The sequence below is a fragment of the Catharus ustulatus genome, chromosome 18 (genome assembly GCF_009819885.2).
Source record: "Catharus ustulatus isolate bCatUst1 chromosome 18, bCatUst1.pri.v2, whole genome shotgun sequence".
Lineage (NCBI taxonomy): Eukaryota > Metazoa > Chordata > Aves > Passeriformes > Turdidae > Catharus > Catharus ustulatus.
The window spans coordinates 1,899,582-1,916,840 of record NC_046238.1 but is presented as its reverse complement, the minus strand read 5'-3'; the positions used below and the strand labels follow the sequence as shown (position 1 = coordinate 1,916,840).

Genomic DNA, 17,259 nt, shown 5'->3' with positions numbered 1-17,259 from the left:
GAACAGCATAACAGGAATAAGGAGAGATGAAAGGGGAGAGGCAGGATGAAGCTCCAGCTCTGGAGAGGCTCTGAGTGACCAGATGTGCCATGCTCACCATCCCTGTGAGGCAGGAGCAGGGGCTGTGCACGTGTGTGCAGGGACAGGGATCGTGCACAACACCAGCCTGCTCTGGGGCTGCCTGCTTTCCTCCTGGCTGCTGAGACCTCAGGGAGGTCCCTGACTTCACTGGAAACAAAGCAGAAGCCACCGTGGGTCCTGGGAACCAGCTCCTGCCTCTCTGCCAAGAACACACCTGGCAAAGCCACATCCTAGCAGCTTTTCCACTGAATCCCACATCCAGCCTTGCAGTGACTGAAAAAACAGCCCTGCTTGAGTTGTTCTGCTTATTGTCAGCCAGATAAAGGGAATACCTTCCCAGGGGAAAAGCATCAGCCCCAGCTGGCACAGAGGGCAGGGGGAGGTTTCATTTCTCCCCAGCAGACTGAGCTCACCAGAGCCCTCCAGGCCACATCCAACAGCAGCAGCCCAGAACCACAGTACTGAAGCAACAAAACACACAACAGCAGGGAAAAAGTTGCTGAAGTGAGGTAAAGCAGGCAGGAAAACAACCTTCTGCCTCTGGCTTGAGAAAAAACACCTGTGTTTGAGGACATGAGCAATGTGAGGTTCATAAGGAAAGGTAGAATCTTTTACTTGTCCAAGTGAGATTTAGCTAAAAGCTGAAAGACATGCTGTCCAAAAGTGTGTCTGCTTCCTGCAGGGAAAATGCACTGATCCAAGAGCTTCTCCTTACAGCCTTGCTTGGAGTGAGGCTGCAGTGATACTCAACAGGGTTTAAGGGGCCCAGCTCTCCTCCTGTTTGGGAGAGGTAGATGAGGAACAAAAGGCATAAGAAATCCATTTCTCTTCAGGGAAGGAAAAACTCTGAAGCCTGCTACCAGCAGTTACCCCATCAATTGTTCTGTCTGTGTTCAGAGCATAGATTATGGCTCTAAACAAAGGCCTTGGAAACGTGCAGGAATGGTGCTGACTTCTCTCCCCTGGGCTGAAGGCTGGTAAATCCAGTTATCAATGCTTATCAGAGATGTGCTAAACTTATACCCCATCACAGACCTGATTCTGTATTCTCAGCTCAGTGGCTGCTCTGAAACCAGCAGAGACCAAGATGTACCCACTGCCTGAGAGCATCATCAATTCCAGTGACATCCCCTGGGACAGTCAGGCTGGCGCCCAGAGCGTGTAACCAAACCCCTACCCCTTTTATTGAGGGCTTTGTGGAGCTCTTACTGTGCAAAAACGAGCTCAATCTGCAAAATCACCATGAAAACCAGTCCTGGCACTATTAGCCCAGCGAGCAAATTGAGCCCCTCCCCACAGAGTGACTGCAGCAATGAGGAATGGGGTAACGGGTAAGGAAACAGCTCCTGGGATACTCTGGCTAAACAACCAGCAGTGTAAGGAAACAACTCCTGGGATACTCTGGCTAAACAACCAGCAGTGTAAGGAAACAACTCCTGGGATACTCTGGTTAAACAACCAGCAGTGTAAGGAAACAACTCCTGGGATACTCTGGCTAAACAACCAGCAGTGTGTTTAGCAATACTGGGCTCACGTGGTGCATCTCACCCGGCTGGCAGAGCTGCCCTAGATAAAGTATTGACTTGCTCAGACACTGAGTCAGCAGCACAGACTGAACAGCAAATATCTCTGCAGCTCTGGTCACTGGGACATGTCCTGCCAGTGTGTGTGTGCCATGCTCTGGGACACAGACACTCCCAGGAAGGTCTTGATCATCTGTGCTAGGGGTGAGCTCAGAGCCCAGTGCTGAGCTCAGCTGTGGCTGGCTTAGCCTGGGTGCAAGAGGAGGTTCTAGCTGTGTCCACAGCCCAGATCTGCGCCCAAAGGGCAGCCTCAGCTCTTTGCATTTCCCCTGGACACACAGCCAGAGCAGCTCCTCCAGCAATGCACACACTGGCTTCAGGAGCTTCTCCACGACTTTCACGTCCATCAGCAGTTTATGGACCAGTCTGAGTACAACTGCTCAGGACTAACACCATCAGACTGCCATTAACACAATTTCCCAAGCTGCAAAGGCTGATAATACCCTGTGTCCAAGACCTGCCTTCTGCTCCCAGCCACCTGAACACCACTGAGATCATCCAGTCTTGCAGGGAGCTCCATCAAACCCATTCTAGAGGTAAATCCATCTTTGCTCCACCAAACCCATTCTAGAAGCATCTCCATCTTTGCTCCACCAAACCCATTCTAGAAGCAAATCCATCTTTGCTCCACCAAACCCATTCCAGAAGCATCTCCATCTTTGCTCCACCAAACCCATTCTAGAAGCATCTCCATCTTTGCTCCACCAAAACCATTCTAGAAGCATCTCCATCTTTGCTCCATCAAACCCATTCTAGAACCAACCCCTGCTAGTTTAGAGTAACTAATCCCAGCTCCACTCAGGCTCTCCCCAGTCAGGGACAACACATTTTCATCTTCCTTCCAGACTCTAAAATTATAAATGGCCCCACTAAAAGCATAATCTTGTCTTGCTGAATTGCATCTCAGCTCTCTCTCTTTCATTAACAAATGTTTTAAGTCCCATAAAATGCATGTACTTCCTGGAAACATGTCACAGACCAAGAAGTAAATGCAGCCCCTAAACTGATGAATTAATTCATCAAGAGCAGTTATGACTATTAGAAACAAATAGGTGAGACAATCCATGGTTTTTTGGTGAGAGGCAGAACAGAACTGCTGGTGGGAATGTGTGAGGACAGAAAAGTCATCCTGGTTTCCTCATATCTTTGGAGAGCAATTTTTATTTCATGGACAACAGTGCATTTTTCCCATCAGCCACCCAACCAACATGCCCTGAGGATGCTTCAGAGCCTTCAGGCCTCCCTTGGCACCTGAACTACTCCAGAATTAAATATCCTTCTCATTAAAGAGAGGTCAGAGGGATCTCAGGTAAAGCCCACCAGAATGAATGGATAAGGAATGTCTGAATATCCCAGTATTCCCAAGGAAGAGCTTTCCTGTCCTTGTGTCATTTCAGTCAGATCTCACATGGACAAAGCAAACCATCCCCATCTTCCTGAGTATGAATGCAAATTCCCATTCACTTCTCAAAGGGCTGAGGGCAATTCCCAAGCCCAGCCTGCAGCTGCACCAACCCTCAGAGCCCCCAGCACATTCATCCAGCAAGACTTTCCTGCCAACCAGGAGCATGTCCAAACTGGAGGCAAAATCAAATACAATCTACTCCAAGAGAAGATGAAAGTAAATCCAAACAGGCACACAAGCAGGAGATTTCTCTTTGCAACATTTACTCTGTGTGCAGAGGGGACAATTGTAAGTAAACGATTTGCTTTGTTAAATGAGACTGGGACAAGGGAGGCTTTCCTGGGGAAGATTATATTAAAGAACCACCAGAAACCGATTCCAGCCCTTCAAACAGCAATATTAAATAAAGAGATGTGATAAATGAGAAGCATCAAATAAAAATCAAATCAAGGCAGAGTATCCAGAAAAGCCAGACATGACCATCCTTAATTCAGCCTACAGGAGCTTCCAAATTGTTCTGGTGCATCTAATAGCCCAGTAAAAAAAAGTCCATGATTGTAACAGTTATGGGGAAAGCTGATATGCTTCCATTCCCCCAAAGTGCTCACCCCACCTGAGGGAAAACCATTCAGTGCCTCCAAGCACTGCTTGATGCATTGGGAACCACGATCTACACTGAATTTAGAGCCTCCAAGGCAGCTCTACACAAGCCCAAAACGCAGACCCCACACCCAGCTGGTGGCACAGGCCATCAGCCCCTTACCTTTGAGAGATCCTCTGTGCCTCCCTGCTGGCTCTGGCTCAGGAGGGGCGAGTGCCTGATCAGGGGGTCCTGCAGCAGCTCCAGGCGTGGCCTCTTGGTTTCAATGAACTCCAAGTCCGATGGCTTGGTCAGGTCAGAGAGATAGGAATGGCCCTCGGCTCTCAGGTGCAGCTCCTGAGATCTGGGGACAGAGGGAAAGGAGTTTAGAAAAGAAACTATCTCTGCTCTCCCCCACTCCACAGCTGCAAACCACTGGAGGAGGACAAGGCTCCATTTTCCAGAAGGATCCATGCCCTCCAACACCTCAGCTCTGCAGACCCAAAGGCACAGCCCCAGAGCTCGGGCAGGAGCACCACCACCCTCTGAGCCTGAGGGGCCACCCCTGCTGTCCCCCTCCTCAGCTGTGTCACCTGTGTCACCCTGCTGTCACCTCCTGTCCCACCAGTGCTGTCCCTACACCAGCACAGAGAGGGTAAAGCTGCAGGTCTGAGCCTTCCTGTCATGACACACAGGTTGGATTGCTCAGAAAAAAAGGCAAAAATTGGAAAATCCTCAAATCTACCCCATAAATCTCCCCCTGCCTCCATTACCCCCTTCTTCCACATTTGGCCATTTAGTCAAAGGTACCTGCCCCAGTGTTTATATTTAGTGTCTTCTATAGGAATACCAAAGATTGTATGTTGGGGAAAAAAATGCCTACTCCTCCATGGCTAGACAGCAGGGATTTATTTTTCCAGGATGGGGGAGGAAAGAACCAGCCACATGTATTTGCAAGTCTCTGACACAGACCTGGCAGGCTGTAAAGGCACATTATCCAGCGACAGCAACTGCACCAATGAGCCACACTGAGCTCAAACATCTTTTACCTGTTAAATATCATGCAGTTGATAATACCTGGAGAGTGGGCTTGGTTTTGCTTTTTTTTTAAACAAATGAATATTTTTTTTGTACTTCTGTTTTCCTTAGCATGATTCTCTTGTGGGAATTGTAAAGGGATCCTACAAAAATACATTAAACCTTTTACCATGCCCTAGGATTGGCTTTGCTGCAGCAGCTCCAAGGGTGTGTTTTTAACACTTTAGGCAGAAGTGTCTCTTAAAATAAATAAAATGAAGCACAGGAGATTCAAAACTTGTGAAAAAACATTGAGTTTTTTTTCTTTTCCCCTTAAACAAGATTGTTGCAATTCTCCTGAGCTGGTGGTAGTGTGTCCTTCCCAGTTACCAAACACTAAGGGGAGGGAGAAAGGGGAAATGTTTTGTCAAAAGCAAGCATAGGAGACAGGGGGTCTCATGCATTGTTTTCCCCCTACCCACAAATTGCAACTGCTGACATTAAAAACCTCAGAGAAGATGGCAAAAAGGGAAGGATCCAGAGTGCCCTGAAGGCAGCAGCTATAATGGCTCTGGATCCCATCCAGGGAGAGGATCTTGTAGGAATCCACCCTGAGCACTGCCCTGTGCCCTCCCCTGCCGCAGTGTGGCCGCCTTAACCCATCCAGAATCAAGATAAAACTGGGGGTTGGTTATTTTTTAATTAAACACCAACAGCAGGCACAAAGCACATGCATGCCAAGCTCTGCTGCTGTGGGTTTGGCATGGGGATCAGGCAGCAGCTTTGCTGCTGACACACAGAAACAGAATCTGGCTCATCCTCTTCCTCCTCCCCAGCAAAAAGGGGACAGGAGAGTGGGGAGGCTGCAGCACCCCAGACAGAACGCAGAGCTCACACAGCAAACCCTGAACAGCCCTGAAATCTGGCACTGCAGCACAGCTCGCTTCACCTGCGAACACTTCCATGCTGAATGATCCTCAGCTTTCCTCAGCAAGCCCAAAAATCCCTCCTGGCACCTCTCAGGTTTCCTGCTGCCTGCTCCCAGCCCTGCATGCAATCCCTGCCTGCCCACAGCTGCACGCTGGCATTTCAGGCTCTGCTGTAAAACCCAGCAACAATCAGCAACTGTTGAGCTGGGCAGGTGCTAAAATATTCCAACACCCAAGGCCCTGCTCTGCTGAGGCAATTAAAAATCAGATGTGTTTATTTTCACTTCTTCCCCCTTTTTAAGCGGGTATTACCAAGGAGCTGCTAATTAACAAAGGACAGCTCCAAGACCTCTGCAGTTGTCGGGAACTCGACACAACTGCTCCACTCAGAAAAAAACCCTTGGATTCTGAAGATGAGAGCACCACTGAGCTGTACAAAGGCAGTTACTCACAGCGAGGCAGGGGCCACGCCAGGGAAAGCAGCTGCAATGTTATAAGGTGCTATTTTATTTCCATTTCCACATCCACTGGCACGGCTATTAACTTTATCCACTGGAATTTCCAGCCGCTCCCCAGATTACTTTGCCCAGCACAACCCGCTCAGCCTGTCCTGGCTGCAAACACAAATGCTTTTTGCTTGAAGCCTTCACACCTTTCACTCTTCACATCCACACCTGCAGCAAGCTCTTTACAACAGACTTTTGTACAGGGATAACGCTGCTGTCAGTGCAGAAATGACTCTGCCTGAAAAACCCTCCCGTTACACCGAGTTTGGGGTTTGCTGCTATTTTCCAAACAGTTCCCACCCATCTGGTTTATTCCAGAGATTCCTACTTTGCTGAAGGGAAAGAGAGGTTTTAATTGCTTGTGAGTTGTGCATAATTAAACGAAGCAAAGCAAATGCCAGCATTAATTATGAAGTGGGACAGGTTCATCTTCACCTGAGTCCTTCACCACAAACCCTGAGCACTCCAGAGGAGCAGAGCAGCCTGAGATGTGCTGACACACCAGGCTGGGTGCCCAGGGTTTGCCCAACTTCCAACCACCCCCACACACAGCTCTGCTCAGGGTAGGTCCAGGTCCAGAACATCAGGATAACCCAAGATGAGACCTTTGGTTTATTACCAGCCCAACAAACGAATCACACCCTCCCATCTGCAGAGTTACTCATTCACTGGGGCTGAATCCTCAGCAGACTCACAGAGCTTGCAAGGAGAGCACATAAAATCCTGCTGTGGGGTATCTGGAGCTCACTCCAAAAAGTGTACAAGATGGGCTGAAAACACAGATTGTCTGGTAGCTGGGTATCAAGGAATCGAAGAATCCTTAAGGTTGGAAAAGACCTCTAAAATCACTGAGTCCAGCCATTAAGCTGAGAGCTGGGGAGGGAGGATCAAATGAGACATCCTGAGCTGCCCTTGGCTGGGACTTGTAAGGGCAGTCATGATGAGATCTTGCCATGAGGGATCTTACTTGTACTTTCCTGGGCAAGTACAAACTTCTCAGGAGGCCAAAGATTCTCCCTCCCCAATAACCCAGCCTGGCTGCTCAGAGCAGCACACCCTCCCCTGCTCTTCAGACCTTCCCAGAGCAGCAGAAGGTGGCTGCAGGAGGAATGATGGCTATTCTGCAACATCCAGCAAGCCCAGCTTCACTTCCTGAAGCCTCCTGCACCAAGGGCTCAAAATATTGGCAGTGATTCCAAACCAGCTCCCACCAACTTCCCAGCAAGAGCACACTTTAGGAGCTGCTCCCATCTGCAAATATTGTTCCCTACACCACGGGGCCAAACAACATAACCAGGCTGGAAAACTGATTCTCAGTGTCTCCTGGAAGCAGAACCAAGACAAACGACTGCCTTGCTGAGGCTGTTTATTTCCTCCAGCTAAGATGGTTTGGTGGGAAATTGGCTCCAAAAATAAGTTCTAAAAAGAGTATCCAACCCCCACAGGTACAGACAGACAATAAAATGTTTTGAAAGACAGCAATAGAGAAAACCACTGGTGCTGAAGTGAATTATTTACAGCCAACGCTAAGATTTGTCAGAGGTTTCAACAACCCCTTTACAGCTAATGAGAGCCAGAGTGTGAGACTGGGCAAATTGGGACCTGTTAAAGAGAGGAACTGGAAGCTTTGGAGGAGCAAACCTGCCACCAGACACCTACAAAAACATGTCCAGGACCAGCTGATATATTCCCTTTGTCATGTAGGTGGAGAGGGAGATAAACCATGGTGACTTGACGGGAAGAGCTGCATGTCTGGGCGGGAGGATGGAGCTGCTCCCACACCCTCTGCAAACTCTGCCAGCAGCAGGACTGAGCCTTCCCAAGCCCAAGGTGTGGGACAGCCTCGGGCAGGATGCTCAGCTCACCATGGGGCCCAGCTGAAGGGCTCCCAGGTGCTCAGGAGCTCTGACCAAGCACCCACGTGCAGCCTGGGGATGCTGGGGCTGTGCATTCCCACACCAGGGCAGGGAGCAGTCTCAGCCTCCCTGCACAACCCCTCAGCCACCTTCCTCCAAGCCAACTGCAATTTGGATAAGAGCAGATGCTTTATTTAAAACTTGCATGTTGAAGATCCCCATACACTGAGCCTGAATTATTCATGGACAGGACCAGCTTTAACACAATGGCACTGCCTCACTCTAGAGGAAGAAAAGGAATATTTGTCTCTCTCACAAGCTCCCCCACATGCTTTCTCCAGGAATCCAAAACTGCCAGTAAAGCCCTTTTGGCAGTCCTGGGTGGCTGGAATTCTCCTGAATCAATGGCTTCAGCCACTCCATGCCCTATGTCCACCCATGGACATTTCAGGCAGCCCACAAGGTAAAGTTTGTCCCCAAGTGCCTCCACACCAGCATCTGCTCTTTCCAGATGTTGTTTTCCTACATTCAATTATGGAAAAGAAAAAAAAAAAAGACCCCACAGCTCCTGGTACATCATTTCCAGTGTGAGAGACACAGATATATGGTTGTGGGGATTTCAGCCACACCGCCGCTCACTGCTGAGAAAAGAATCACCTTTAAAAACGGAAACTTAATTAAAAACCATAAATAAAACCAAATTGGTCATGCTGTTACCTTGGGAGCAGCTGGTGCCATTTGGCCCAGCACAGATGAAGACTCAAAGCTGTGTGTGGCTCCCAGCACCAGGCACGCTGCCCCAGCTCCCCAGCCCTCCCTGGGCCAGCAGAATTAATCCCAACTAGAGGCACAGTGATCCAGCCTGCTCTCCATGTGCCACACTGCACATGGCTATCTCAGATGGCTGCACAAACACAGCAGCTGCTCAGTGTATCCTAAATGTCACCCTGCAGATCCACACTGGGCAAACTCTTCAGTCTCCCTGTGCCTGCTAAGCAGAACAGCTCTGGAAGAGGAGTGTGGTCTGAACTGGGAAAATAATCTTCTATGAAAATAGTGACTCATCTTATTCTGGATAAAGGTGGAATATATACTGTGTTAACACACATACCATTTATTTACAGCCACATTTTCTGCCAGAGAAGCAGAGAGAAGTATCCACCCCAGCATTCCTGCATTAATATGGAACCTTGCTCTAAAATCCTAACACGTATGGAAAGTTAGAAAAATCCAGTTCCTTGATTTTTCAGATCCCTCACCCTCTGGCACCTGCCATTTAACACTCAACCCAGTTTTTCTCACTTCTTCTGAGGACCAAAATATATATAGAAGAGGGAAAAAAGCCCTAATCCTTGTCACCTTGCCAGGACATTCCACTGCAAGTATTCATGGTACGACTTGTACCAACAGCAGATCCTGAAATACTTCTCTTCACTCCTGCAGACCAGTTGGCACAGCCAACTGAACAAGCTAAGGGGAAGTCTGTGGATCCTTCCAAGAAAGAGCCTGCTACCAAGAAAACCATCATGGAAAGCAGCACATCCCTGCAAAGACAGGCAGAGCCAATTTTCCCTACAGCAAGAGATTCAGAGCAGTTCAGGTTTTCCTTCCTCCTTCCAGCCAGAACTGCTGCACAGGGAGTTCAGCTCTTTGCCCAGCCACCGAGGGGTGATGACAACTCTTGATTCTGACATCTGTGGAGAAGGGCAGTCTGCAGCTTCCCAAAAAGCTTCCTGCTCAGGAAACTCCAAAATGTGGGACCATCCCAGCATTCCATTCCTTCCAGCAAGTTACCACTCCACACCTTTTTGCCAACAACACTTGATTTATCCTTAACACACTGTGCCCATGGTGAAACACTTCACCTCTTGTTCCCTTTCTAACCACCATCCTGGTGGCTACAGCAAAACTGCAGCCAGAACAGACTGAAAACAGGCACAGCTGTAGGATGACCATCCAAGCAAGCCCAAATGATTTCTGTAGGATTTTGAGCATCCCCAGGGTCAAGCCTCCAATACCATGTGCAAAGACAGCCTGCAGAGGCTTCCCAGATCTGTCCAAAGTGAAGGCAAAGCCAAAACAGGGGAAAACACCCCAAAACCAGCACACCAAGGGAATCCCCGTGGTTTCCAGGACAGGAAGGCAAACAGCAGCCACTCACCAGGCAGGAGGGCTCAGAGGAGCTGGGGCTGGGGGGCAGGAGGGCTGCACCACTCTGCAGCTGGAGGCAGTGCCCTGGATGAGTGCAGGGCAGGGATGTCCATGTGGGAACTCACACAGGGCTGCATCTCCAGGGCTGTCAGCCTGCCACACCCCACCTGCAGCAGACTTGCAAGCTGATATCCTCAAGGAGCAGAGCAATCCTGGAAGCTCATCAGCCACCACAACCAAGAGCAGACAGGCTGCTTCCTCTGGGCTCCTGAGGCAACAGGAGATTGGAAGGGTTCCCCTCTGTGCCACTTGCTTCAAAGGGGAGGATTGTCACCTGCCCACCATCACTGAGTGCCAGCTGGGCTGTCAGGCAGGGAACCACAGCGAGGGTCTTCCTTTCAGCCACAGCACAGCCTCTGCTCACCCCTGGGCTGTGTTGTGGATGTTGTTTGCCTTGGGCTCCCTCCTCCCAGCCCCTCATGCTGAGAGCCAGCTGCCTCTGCTCAAAACCATCAATCCCAGCCCAGGAACAAAGCCAAGGCACTGAGCCTGCCAAGGGGACTCAGCTGCAGCCACGGCTGCCACCACCACCCTCCCTCACCCAGGCTCTGTTCTGCACCAGAAGGGCCACAGTTATTTTTTGGGGAGGGCAAAACGACCAACCCAACCTGCTCCAGGAGCTCCAAGGACTTGGAACCCTCAGGTGAGTGACCAGCACCCAAAGGGCTCCTCTTATAACAGCAGCTCCTCAGACCACAAAGGCGAACCAGCAAAGCCCCCAAGGAATGGATTTTTAAGTGTAAAGCTTAAAGATGCAGAGAAACAGCTCTGAAAAAACAGACTAACACCTTCCCAGCCCCAATGGTACCCAATCCAAATCATTAACTAATTACATTGGATTGAAAATTTTACAACTTTTTCAAAGACCTCCCCCACCCCTTTTCTGCATGCCCCCAAAAATGTTCAATGAGTCTGTGTCCCAGCATTCTGACACAAGATGTCAGCTGAAATGAAGCTGTATTTTTAGCTTTACTACATTTACTACTTTGCAAAAGTACTATTTTTTGGATGTTAAGGGGAAATGGGATGAAATGTAAGTTAATAAAAGAGTTTCTTTTTACAGCATGCCAAAACATCACCATTCAGGTTGAAAATGAGGTACCATGTGTAACATCCCCTGACAACTTTGATTAACATTTACCCACATTCACGTGACTGTCAATATAAAAAACAATTTTGGGGACTTTGAAGTATTTGTAAGTCAAAGGCAGATGCCTGGGTGACCACACCAGACCAGGCATGTGGTACAGCAGACACCAAGGTTTGCAGTTGGGCTTTTTTTTTTTTAGTGATACAGAAAAACCAAGATTCATTTTTTTTAAACAGCGTATTACTGGAGAGCAGAACTGCTTCTCCATTTTGCAAACCATCAGTAGTGTGAAAAACAAAAACAGGCAGGAGCATGTTGCTGGGTCCTCTCTAACCATCTCCCCCAAATTTAGCTAAATCTGACCCAATTCCAACTTAACCGTGTTACTCTGTGCTAAGAAATCAAAGCACTGAGAAATCAAAGCGAGCCAAGGCAGTGCAACATGCCACAATAAATTATGGGTTATCAAAAGTGGCACAACCCTCTGTACATGCAGGTGCCACTGGCATAACCCAGAAGGGCACATCCAGATGCAAAAGGAATTTTGGAAGCTCCTTTTTGCCCCCAAATTCTCATGGGTTTGTTGCTGCTGAGTACCAAGCTGAACCCAACCTACTTGAAAAAGAGGATCCTTTCTGCATTTATTATGCAGCACTTTGAGTTCTTACTCCTCTTCCCTAACAATGATGATTTTAGAGAAACAGATTTGTCTCTGACTCTGCACTGGTTTTGTTCTTAGCCTAAGGAGTAAGCATTAAAAGAATTGTTTTGTGTATATCTACTGTGGGAAGGCTCTTATTTCACTTCCAGACCAGTTTTTTTTCCCAAACCACTTAACATCAAATGCAGAAGAGAAACTGTGAGAGAGAGAGCAGGGTTTTGCATTGAAACAGAGAGTGAGAGTGATGTCCTTCAAACAAATCAGCTCCTGTGGTTAAAGCAAGCACAGCATTCCCAGCCACAGCTCTCGCCTGACTCGCACCCAAAAACTCTGGCAGCCTCCCATGAGGATATGGCAGGAAACAGGGACACAGGGAGAGGCATGAAGGGAGCAGACAGGAAAAAAAGCAGCCCAGAGAAAGTTGTGAGGGGACTGCACAAAGAGAAACAAAAACAATGAAAGCGGGGAGGAAGAGCAGCAGCAGAGGAAGCGGAGATGGGGGAGGAAATGAGCTCTTCTCACTCCTCCCTGCAGCCTCGGAGCCACAGACCAAACCCAACCACACGGCTTCATTTCCTATGCTGAACAAGCCAACACAACCAGTCACAGCCACCTGAAGAACAGAAGTGAGGGGGTGGCTTTTTATTTGGTTGTTTGTTGTTTTTAAGACTCCTTTAAAGTGCGTGACAGTTAAAGGTAAGGAACCAGAAGGCAAAGGTGCCACTTGATGAACAGAAGGAATCTGAACTGGCGCTGAGCCTGAGCATGGTCAGTACCCAAAAACAGCATCCCACTGCCCAGGGGTCCCTCCCAGCCCAAAATCCTGGCTAGGGCAGCCAGGAGCCCGCCAGTACCTTTCATTGCCCGGCTGGAACTCGGAGAGCAGGGACGGCCTCCGCCGCTGCGGCTGCATGATCGACCCCGGCGGGAGGTGGGAAGCAAAATCCCTGGAATGATGCTGGTACTCCAACAGGGCCACGTCCTGCAGGAACAAATACAGCTCATCAGCCTGCTGGCAACTCTCAAGCAAGCACAGAACAACTCAGAAAACCCATGTTGGTATTCCTCCTTTGAAGCACTGGGTCACAGAGCTCAGCGCTTTGCCCTCCCCAAAAAGTTCTCATTAATTCCCAGTCCCACACTGCATTGGAATGGGAGCTCAGCCCCTTGTTCAGTCTGCCCCCAGCATTTTCCTAGGGCTGCAGGCAGGGCTGGCTCCTAGGAAAGGACCCCAGCAAGCCCAGTCCACCCACTGAACACCCATAAGTGGATTTTTGGCATCCAGGCGGTCCCAATGACAACTGTGAACCCAAGAGTAAGAGCAGGTAGGAACAAAATTAAGTCACAGGATACTTTCAGCTTCAACAGTCCACACAGCAGCATGGAGAAAGGAAAAAAAGGGGAGGGGGGAAAAGGACAGAAAAAAAAAAATCACAAATGTTATCTTGAAAATGTTCCTTTAAACACAGCTCCCCTGGGCTGAGCTCAAGGGGTTTGAAAGGACAGTTTGCTACTTATTATGTGTACGTCCCTTTTGTTCCTTGACCCTTGGAGAGTACAGTACAGTATGTTCCTGATTTTAATTAAATAAGAAGCCCTCCTGCTCTGTGCCACAGACTGATTCCAGCAGCAGTATTTTAGGCAGCCACAATCAACTGCTATTTTTTATTTGCAGATAGATACTTGACCAGCAGACTAATCATCTAATTAACTAAGACCTTCAGCAATGGCACAGAAAACCCTGTCACAGAATAACCCTGGTAATACTGACACACATTTACCTTAGAAGAACCAATTCCACCTGGGAGTCTATTTTTGAACAGTTCTCTACTGTAACAAGAAAGCTTTAACTTCCTCAAAAAGAAGAAAGGAATTTCAGGGTCTACAGAAAAAAATAAATCAATAAATAAGACACCACATGCATGCAGCTGATGTGGGAAGGGAGGGTGTCAGCCCCCACAGCTGTAACAGGAATTATTTGATCTGATGTAGTGAAGATCAACATGTTCCAGCCCTAGAGAAGCTGGGGAATTGCCCCAGCAAGGTGCATGGCAGGCAAAAAAAGAGTTTGGGAACTTCAACAGCAAGAACCTGAGCCTGGAGATCTCCTCTCCCAAGCTGGAAGTGAAAAGAGCAGCCTAGCAGTGGATGTCATGCTGTCCTCCAGCAAGCTGTGGAGCAGAAGGGCCATATTTAACCATCAGAGAATAAAACAAGAGTTTTTCTGGAGAGTCAGGAAACAAAAATCAGAGATTATAAACATTCAGCCTGGGAGAGCCAAGAAAAGTTGGTCACATCCAACCTCTCTTGCACAAAAGCTGAAAAGCCAAATATCAAAGGGAAGAAGAAAGGGAATTGTGGTGTTCTATGGGCCACCACTTGTGCCTAGAAAGTTGTGCCAGTTTTTGGAATCAGGTTTATTTCTCCCCACTACCAGGCAATAGTGTGGTGCTGCTCCTGTGTTCTGAGCTCACTGGGAAACAGCAGAACAGAGACTCTGGCAGCCCCAGCTCCAGCCTGGCCACCCCAGACCTCAGTCTGGGGACAAGGAGCATCTGCAGAGGATGCAGGACAGAATGAGCCACCACTCCAACCTCAGGTGGCACAAACACACCTGAAGAGAGGCAGCCCATCAGCTCTGCCAGGCCCAGCCAAAGCACAATCCCTGCCTACCAACGAGCTTCCCCACGTTCACACTTGTCCTGGTTTGAAATTAAAAATAAATATTTAAATAGAAGAGTGATGCAGCTCCTGACATCCACCTACAAAACAAACACATCGTGTCTGGGAAGACACAGCAATAGCCCAAAACCAGGACCGTCACTTTCTGTGGGTTTATGCACTGTGGGTGTATAAACAAGAATTACCCGTCTGGGAGGCTCAAAGGCTGTGCCCTTGAGAAAAAAAAAAGGCTCTTGCATGTCCCAAGAACCATCTGTTTTTCCTTTTTCCCCTGCCCACACTTAGCTGAGTTTTTGCCTCCTTTAACCCCACCAGAAAATGGCTGGTGGAGCTCAGAACCTGCTGCCATGGCCTGGAGAGACTGACCTGCTCTGCCTTGGTGGGTTTTACAAGGAGAAAACAAAACCTAAAAACCAGTGAGGAGGATTAAAATGGACAGAGTTCTGTGCCCTGTGATGAACTGTTAGGAGGCACCACGGAAGCCCTGGCAGGATGCAGGTGGATTAATTGCTCAGAAGGTCACTGCAGTGAATTGCACTGTGAGCTGTGACAGTGTTTTTCAAATGCAAACACCAGCAAGGTTGGTGAGCTGCCTTCAAACTGCTTGGTGGACTTGGCAGTGCTGGGCTAATGGTTGGACTGGATGATTCTGCGGGTATTTTCCATAATTCTATGATTCACAAGAGATTCAATTTTCTCTAGCAGAATTTTAAAGACACCTGCTGGGAGGCACCGTGCTGCCAGAGCCACTGCACCTTCCACACAGACACAGGAGCAGCACCCAGTGGTGCCACCTGAATTCCCCACCACTGAATCACACAGATGTGATGCAGCCCTCACCCTGACCTCAAATTTCTAGCACCTGCTCATGGGCAACTCCAAGACAGCTGAAATAAAACAACTAAAGAGCCCTGCAGCCCCAAACTACGTGTTGCTCCTTTTCCTCTCCATTGTTTTGCTGGTTTTGCTCAATTCTATTTTTTTGCTCCTCCTCTCCCTCTCTCTGCATCTCTTCCTGCCCTCTGCAAACCTTCCTCCCACCCCACAAATCTGCCAATTTACCAGAGCACCCTCTCCAGACCTCTCAAATTTCCAACTGCCTCCAGTCAGGATTTTCTTCCTTTACATCAACTCTCCTCTTGTTCCTTGTGGTTCAGGTACATCCCACATGGATGTACTTTGAGAAGCTTTGCAGATTTCATGGATCCAGTAAAAGTCATGACAGAAATCAAGGAAGCAGAAAGACCATGGATAGTCAGGGGGCTCTGGCAAGTCAGATTTGGGGGAGGAGGCCAGCACTAACAGCATTGCCAAAACACCAGGACAGCCACAGCACCACTGCAAACCACCCAGCAGAGCAGCACCAGGCAAATCTTTAGATAAATGAAATGCTAAAGACCCCAACGTGGCCTCATTAAAACACACTTCTTCATGCATAAGACTAAAGAGAGACTTAGGCTCAGCCTAAGGGACTGAAAGCATCCTTTGCTGCCCAGCAGGAACGTTGGACAAATCCCTGCTGCTCCTGTGTGGGGTGCTGGGAGGGAGAGCCTGGAAAGCACCCTGAGTCTCAATGCTTCTGTGTTATCCCTTGATTTGGGAGTGCCAAGAACACCATTTCCATCCCCTTCCTGGTAAATCCTTCTACCCCAAATAACCTGAGTCTACCAGGCTCATTTAGATTTGTAGATCAAGTTGTTTAAAGCCAGGCTCTTGAACACAGCATTACAGAAAAATTCTTGGTGACACAAAAAGAAAGCCCAACAGAATGAGAAAAGAAGCAGCTTCCACACCACCCCCACCTTTTAAAATTATTTTAAAGCTTCCAGCCTGCTGCCTTACCTACCATAAAGTCTCCAGCAAACTCTTCAGTCTGTCCCCGACCTCAGGGTAACCCCCACACTAAGCCAACAACTGCAGGCAGCAGCGCAGCCGTCCTGCCTCTCTCGCTTTCTGTTTTGGACACGTGCACTTTGCTGGTGTGCTTCACTTCTCCTTCCCCTGCCTGCAGCTGCGGGGTGCTGCTGCCTGATCTCCAACCAGGAGGAAGAAGGGGATGTCTGGGAGTGATGCTGGAGTACCCCCAGGTGCTGACCTGCAGCACATGGACAATGCCACACCATGCCAAGAGCAGCTCTGACCCTGCACTCCCAGCTCCAGCACCAAGCACATCCACACTGCTCCATCCAGATGGCCTTCCCACAGCTCCAAGGATTATCCTCTGAGGAGAGGACCTCAGAGATAGGAGGCCTGCAGAAAGGAAGCCTGGAGCTGGTCTTGCAACAGAAAGGCGAACTGCTCCTCCTCTCTTCCTCCCACCAGCAGAAAAACAAGCACAAACACCCAGTGCTTCTGGCTCCCTTGGAAAAGAGCTCTGGAGCAAACCCACGGAGACCTAGAGCGCAGCCAGATGAGAACCTGCAGCACAGCTCGAGCAGCCCAGAGCGCGAGATCCGTGCTGGGCGCTTACCAACCTCAACCGAGAGCGCGACCGGGAGCTCCCCGCCGAGTTTCGGTGTTGGGACGGCTTTGCTCAAAAACCACGGGCGCTTGTTTTGCCGTGACACCGAGGAGGAGCAGCCACCACATCCGCCAGCTGAGCCGGCTCCCCGGCCCAGAGCGGCCCCGGCTCGAATCACGGCAGCACCTGCGGAGCTC

The 17,259-nt window shown here is 49.1% G+C and overlaps 1 protein-coding gene across 12 annotated transcripts in view; it reads right to left on the bottom strand.

The window, feature by feature from the left end:
* Positions 1-17,259, bottom strand: part of NCOR2 (nuclear receptor corepressor 2) — a 222,099-nt gene that overhangs the window by 127,957 nt on the left and 76,883 nt on the right. For all 12 annotated transcript variants that reach the window (XM_033075721.1, XM_033075717.1, XM_033075716.1 and 9 more), the window contains exons 3-4: positions 12,774-12,901; positions 3,833-4,013 (exon numbers count right to left, since the gene is read on the bottom strand). In XM_033075721.1, the coding sequence (XP_032931612.1) occupies positions 3,833-4,013; positions 12,774-12,901 (309 nt within the window). The remainder of the gene's footprint in view (positions 1-3,832; positions 4,014-12,773; positions 12,902-17,259) is intronic.